General features: G+C 39.8%; 1 protein-coding gene across 1 annotated transcript in view; it reads right to left on the bottom strand.

Moving 5' to 3' along the window:
• The window catches only part of ACTG2 (actin gamma 2, smooth muscle), a 16,333-nt gene extending 11,052 nt beyond the window's left edge, over positions 1 to 5,281 (bottom strand). The window contains exons 1-2 of the mRNA XM_007952621.2: positions 5,153 to 5,281; positions 4,195 to 4,323 (exon numbers count right to left, since the gene is read on the bottom strand). Of these exons, the coding sequence (XP_007950812.1) occupies positions 4,195 to 4,323; positions 5,153 to 5,278 (255 nt within the window). The 5' untranslated portion in view covers positions 5,279 to 5,281. The remainder of the gene's footprint in view (positions 1 to 4,194; positions 4,324 to 5,152) is intronic.
• Positions 5,282 to 5,921: the final 640 nt, after the last annotated feature.

The raw sequence follows: 5,921 nt of genomic DNA, 5'->3' as shown, positions 1-5,921 counted from the left end.
GGGGAATGGCCCTGGGTGAGAACCAATGCATTAGAGAAAGTTATTTTTCCCTCAGTGTCTATGGGTGGGATAGATGGTTAATACACTCAGTTGCTAACCGAAATGTTGGAGATTTGAAAGCACCCAGAGGCACCCTGGAAGAAAGGACTGGAGATCTACTTTTAAAAAATCAGCCATTGAAGCCCTTGTGGAGCACAGTTCTACTATGACACACATGGGGTCCCAGGAGTCAGAATGCCTCAACAGCAACTATCATTGGATTTTCTTTCTTTGCTTTTTCCTTTCTCCCCACTGAGTCCAGTTCCCTCTTCAGTGATTCAGGACAACCAAGTAGGAGCTGTTATTTCACAGGGATTCAGTAAAGAGTGGCAGGGGCATGGAGCTTTGATTTCCTCAGAGTCATTTGGTTCTCTGGTACCCATATATTTATGTACCCCCACTTTGTGCTAAGATGGTGCCAAGTGTGATAAGGGCAGATGTCAGTCCGACATGGTCCCTGGTTGTAAGTTTCAAAACCTGGAGCAGAGGAAGACAAGGAAAAACCAAAATCCAAAGACATGAGCCACATTTCAAGGGAAGGAAGAGGCAAGAGCAGTTAATTATGTCGAGGGATTAGCGTGAGCTGTGGCAGTGGGTTTGGGTTTTTTGTTTTTGTTTTTTAGTGAAGGCAAAGGAAGGTCTGCAAGGCTAAGAAGAGTTATCTGAGGCAAAGGCTCTGCACTGGGACAGTTCACAGGAGACAGGAAGGAGGGCAAGTAGTCTTCGTGAGGTGCGGCTAGTTGTTCCCAAATGCCTTGCATCGAAATCACCTGGGGAGCTGTTACAGATGCAGGTTCCTGGGCTGTATCCCAAAGCCACTGAATCAGAATCATTGGGTGTGGGGCCCAAGCACCTGCATTTCATTTTTTGGAGTTCTTCTAAAGTACCTTACAAGTTAAAGATGCTCAGGATTGAAAAATAAAAAAAATATTTTTTTAAAGCTCCCATGTTTCCACCACCTAATAACCAACAGCTGACACTTTGGCTCTTTTCTTCTTTCTAATCTTTTTTCTTTATGTATCTTTGCATATTTATTATGATATTTTTATGTTCAAGTTTGTTTCTGGCCACTTTTCAGTTAATATAAGTAATTTCCCTTTTCATTGTAAATATTTATTTTTATTAAATTGAACAAAGGAGCTCTGGTGCCGTAGTGCCTAAGGCATTTGCCTGTTAACCAGAAGGCTGTCGGTTCAAACCCACCAGCCACTCGTTGGAAGGAAGGTTGGGCAATCTACTTCCATAGTGATACCGTCTCAGAAACCCAAGGAGGGGTCACTATGAGTCGGATCCGACTCAACAGCAGTGAGTTAAATTGAACAAACACTTATTTTTAATACTCATACAATATTTCATCATATACCATATCACGTATTTAATCACAGTATTTATTATTCATGGTATCTTCCATTGTTGTTTATAAATAATCTTATGATACATATATTTTCTGCATTTTTTGATACTTAGGATGTTCACCAAAGAAAATAATTCTAGAAGTGGAGTCATTTTTTGATTTCTGTTACCAACAAAAAGGCTAAACTGATTTTCACTCCCAGAAGAAGAAAGTGCCTGTTTTACCACACCCTCACCTGCATTCAGTGTTTCATTCTTAAATATGAAGTAAAAAAAATGGATAGGTAAAAACGACACCTAGTTGTTTTACTTCAAATTTTGTAATTTGTCTAAAATGACTTTGAACTTTTTCACATTTGCAGCTTTTTATACATTCTATTGGGCAACTTGTCTGTTCATGTCATTTATTTGTCTGAACAAGACTTTGTATTTTTAATTATCAATTTGCATTAGCTGCTGACCAAAAATTTGGCTGTTTGAATCCATTCAATCATGCCATGATCAAGAAAACCCTATGGCACTTAGTTCCACTCTGTAACAAACATATGGGGTCACCATGAGTCTTGTTTGTTTGTTTACATTTATCATATAATGCCCTTATTGTAATTAATTTTGTAATTTTTGTTTTCATTTTAAATTTGGTTTTATTTTTGACATACTTGTTGTTGTTGTTGTTGTTGTTGTTGTTATGTGCCATCAAGTCAGACCTGACTCATAGTGACCCCTTCTTGGGTTTCCGAGGCAGTATCACTATGGAAGTAGATTGCCCCATCTTCCTTCCGAGGAGTGGCTGGTGGGTTTGAACTGCCAGCCTTCTGGTTAGCAGTCAAGTGCCTTAGACACTATGCTACCAGAGCTCCTTTTTGACATACTAGAAGCTATGATTTTTATAAAGTCAAATTATGACTTCTTTCACCAGAAATTTGATACATACTCATATTTGAATTTTTGTATTTAAATTTTATATTTACTTGATGTGTATTTGGTGAGATGATTTGAGTCAGGGTTATAAACAAAAGATCCCTCCTCTCCCAAATAACTAATTGATTATCCCACAAAAATTTATTGAATAATCCTCTTTGCTCTACAGGGTTGGAAATTTTCTTTATCCTGTATTTTCTCTCTACCTTTGTGTTGTTACCAAGTTATTTTAATTTTTATAACTCTTATATTCTACTATTTGGATACAGAAAGTCTTCCCCCATAATTTTTCTTACTCATTTTGTTCTTAAATTTTTCCCTATTTATCCCTCCAAACATGCTTTAGAATTCTTGCTTAATTAAAAATAGTGAGATTTGCATTGGAATGGCAATGAGTATATAAGTTAATTTGGGAAGAGTTAACACCTTTACCTTGTTCCGTTTTCATTATAAGGCTCATACTATATTTTTAGGAGTTTCTTTAAAGATTTCATACACTTACCACTGTGAATAACATATTTTATCTATTATGCTATTGAGTTGGATGTTCTTAAATATATGCTATGAAAATGTGTCATTTCTTGAGCATTAAGTATGTTCCATGCCTTGGGTTATACTAAGTATTTGCCTAGTTTAATCTTCAAAGCAACCTAATGAAGAAAGTATTATCATCTCCCTTTCACAAGTGAGGAAGCTTAGAGAGGCTTAGAGAGTTTGATTAACTCACCAAAAGTCAAAGTGACAAAGTGGCAGAGGGTGAGTTTGCACCCAGATCTCTCTGCCACTGACTCCACAATGGGTGCTCCTAACGACCTCACTGTATGAGGTGGACTCTAAACCAAAAAACAAATGCACTGCCGTTGAGTTGAATCCGACTCATAGTGACCCTCCTTCAGTTTCCAAGACGGTATCACTACAGAAGTAGATTGCCCAACCTTCCTTCCCAGAAGTGGTTAGCAGTCAAGTGCCTTAGGCACTACACTACCAGAGTGCTATTGCATTTTATATAGTTATCTTACAGCTAGAGCAACTGAATCAAGGATTTGGAGAAACATAAATATGAATTACAGATTTCAAATCAACATTTATTCCCACCAGTCTGCTCAATAAACCCTCTGTTTAAAATTCCAGAACACAGTCATTTAAGAATCAAGAACTATTAGCTGCATTTATCGAAGAATATTAGGAAAGCTCGGTTAGCATTTTGCACACATTATTTTGTTTATCACAAACTCTACTGTTTAAAAATGAACCCTTCTGAATTTTCTTGTGCAAAAAAAAAAAAACTTCTAGAAACCTCTAGATATTTTTACTTAAAGTTTTCATTAGATAGTTATCATAAGTTGATATAGCATCAGTGCACCTGAAGTCCTGACAGGGAAATAAAAGGGAGAGAAGAGTCACTCGCTTCTCCCAAGGCAGCATCAGCATTTTAAAGATGCTCTCTCATGCAGGCTGCAGTAGAACAACCACTGGGCTAGAGTGCAGGCTGCATGACAGGAAGAAACTGATCAGGCAGGGCCAGGTCCTGAGGACATAAAGGGGAGTTAGGAACCTTCTGTTGGTTAGTGAAGAGCTACTAAAGATTCCCAAGGAGGTGTGGGACATGATCTTATCTGTTTTCAGAAAGATAATCTTTGCAGGAGTGTAGAGAATTAATTGGGTGTGTAAGGGCAGGACACAGGGACACAGTCAGGAAGCCACTGTAACAGTCTGGGTGAGAGATGCTGACCCTCTGTGAGAAAGTATCCACGGGGATGGGAAGAAAGGATCTGAGAAACATTTTAGAGGTGGCATTGACAGGGCTCAGGGACCTAACATGTGAGGAATATGAAGATCTTGATGATATATGATCATTAATAAGCACATTAAAGGAGATACCTTCTCCATGTCATCCCAGTTGGTGATGATGCCGTGTTCAATGGGGTATTTAAGAGTTAGGATCCCACGCTTGCTCTGAGCCTCATCCCCCACGTAGCTGTCTTTCTGGCCCATTCCTACCATTACACCCTGCAAAGCAAAGAGAAGTGAATTAGTCGAGGGTTGCACACGGAAGGACATTGAGAGGTCTCTAAAGAAGGACGAGGATAGGAAAAGGAGTCCCTTTTCCCCTGGAGGTAAGAATGGGGCAGATACCTGTGAGCACAGAGGGTGCAGGAAGAGAAGACAGAGGGTTTCTTATAGGCTGGTGTCTAGTCTGTCTTCTGAGACAATGTCATTTTCTAAGAGAAAACAGAATCTAGGCATATGTTTCTTCTCCTCCTCTTATTATACACACATAGGACTTGTACTTACCCTCCTCGAATACCCTACCCTTGCAATTTTTTTCTGTCTCCCAATCTTTGCTCATGCTGTTCCCTCCACTCACTGTAACCCTCCTTATCCTCAGTTATCCCTTTGTCCAGGAAGCTTTCCCCATCCTAGTTCCTCTGTTCAGCTTTAATCTCTCTTCTTTGTGCTCCCCTAGTGAGATCATTTCCCTCTGTTTCAGCCAATGATTTCAAGTTAGTTGTGTGGTATCTTCACAGAGTGTAAATTTCTTAAAGGCAAGGAGCTTAATTGTGTACACACACACACACACACACACACAAAGACAGAAAGATAGCTTTAAAGATTTAAGCCTAACATAATACCCTTACTGTATGCCGGAAGGATATTGTTTTTTGGTCCTGGATATTGCTCTTTAAAGGCTCCTGCTTTATTAACTAATGAGAAAAGAGGGTTCCTGCCTCCCAACACACACACGTAGTGGGGGTATGAGGGTCAACACACATATAGTCTTCATGACGCAGTGCTTACTCCTAGTGGCTCAAAGCCTTGGGTCCAGATGAGCACACACCTGGTGGCGAGGGCGGCCCACGATGGAGGGGAAAACAGCCCGGGGGGCATCATCTCCTGCAAAACCAGCCTTGCACAGGCCAGAGCCATTGTCACACACAAGCGCGGTGGTCTCCTCTTCACACATGGTGAGTTTGGCTGAGTGAACTGCGGGCTGGAGCACCTTGGGGGTCAAAGAAGGAGAAAAGCACTAGTCAGCTATTTGTCAAAATCATGTTGGAGAAAGACTTCTTGGCTTTGGAGTCTGGCTCCACTTGTAGCCAGGCTCCAGTCCCAGGATGGACAGACATGAACTTGGTCTCAAGTCTCTGAAGTCTCAGGCCTCCTCCCTCTCCCCTGGCTCTTGAAGACCTGAAGTGGCTACAAAGTTTTAATCTAATGGTGAGAAATTCTAAAAGACTTGAAGTTTAGGAAAAGAGTTGAAATAATGTGCAATATACATAATGAAGGATTAGTATTTACAATATATAAAGAATGCCTAAATCAATAATAAAGGACTGAACAGCCCCAAAGACTATGAATAGAAAATTGACAGAGAAGGAAATACAAATGTCCAACAGTTGTATGAAAACATGTTCAGCCTCACTAGCTATCCAGTAAGTGCAAACAAACTAAATAAGACCATCTCACCCATCATATTGTTATTATTAAAAGTTTTAGAATAGATGTTGGCAAAGGGAAAACTGGAGAAACACACAAATGCACAATGTAGAGCTACTCAAATGTCAAATTATGGAATATGAAATGTGGAACGAAATCCAAAAACACAA

This window comes from Orycteropus afer, unplaced genomic scaffold, assembly GCF_000298275.1.
Source record: "Orycteropus afer afer isolate SDZICR_OR568_19922 unplaced genomic scaffold, OryAfe1.0 scaffold00354, whole genome shotgun sequence".
NCBI classification, from domain to species: Eukaryota; Metazoa; Chordata; class Mammalia; order Tubulidentata; family Orycteropodidae; genus Orycteropus; species Orycteropus afer.
The sequence above is the reverse complement of the archived record's forward strand: the minus strand, read 5'-3'. Positions and strand labels throughout refer to the sequence as shown.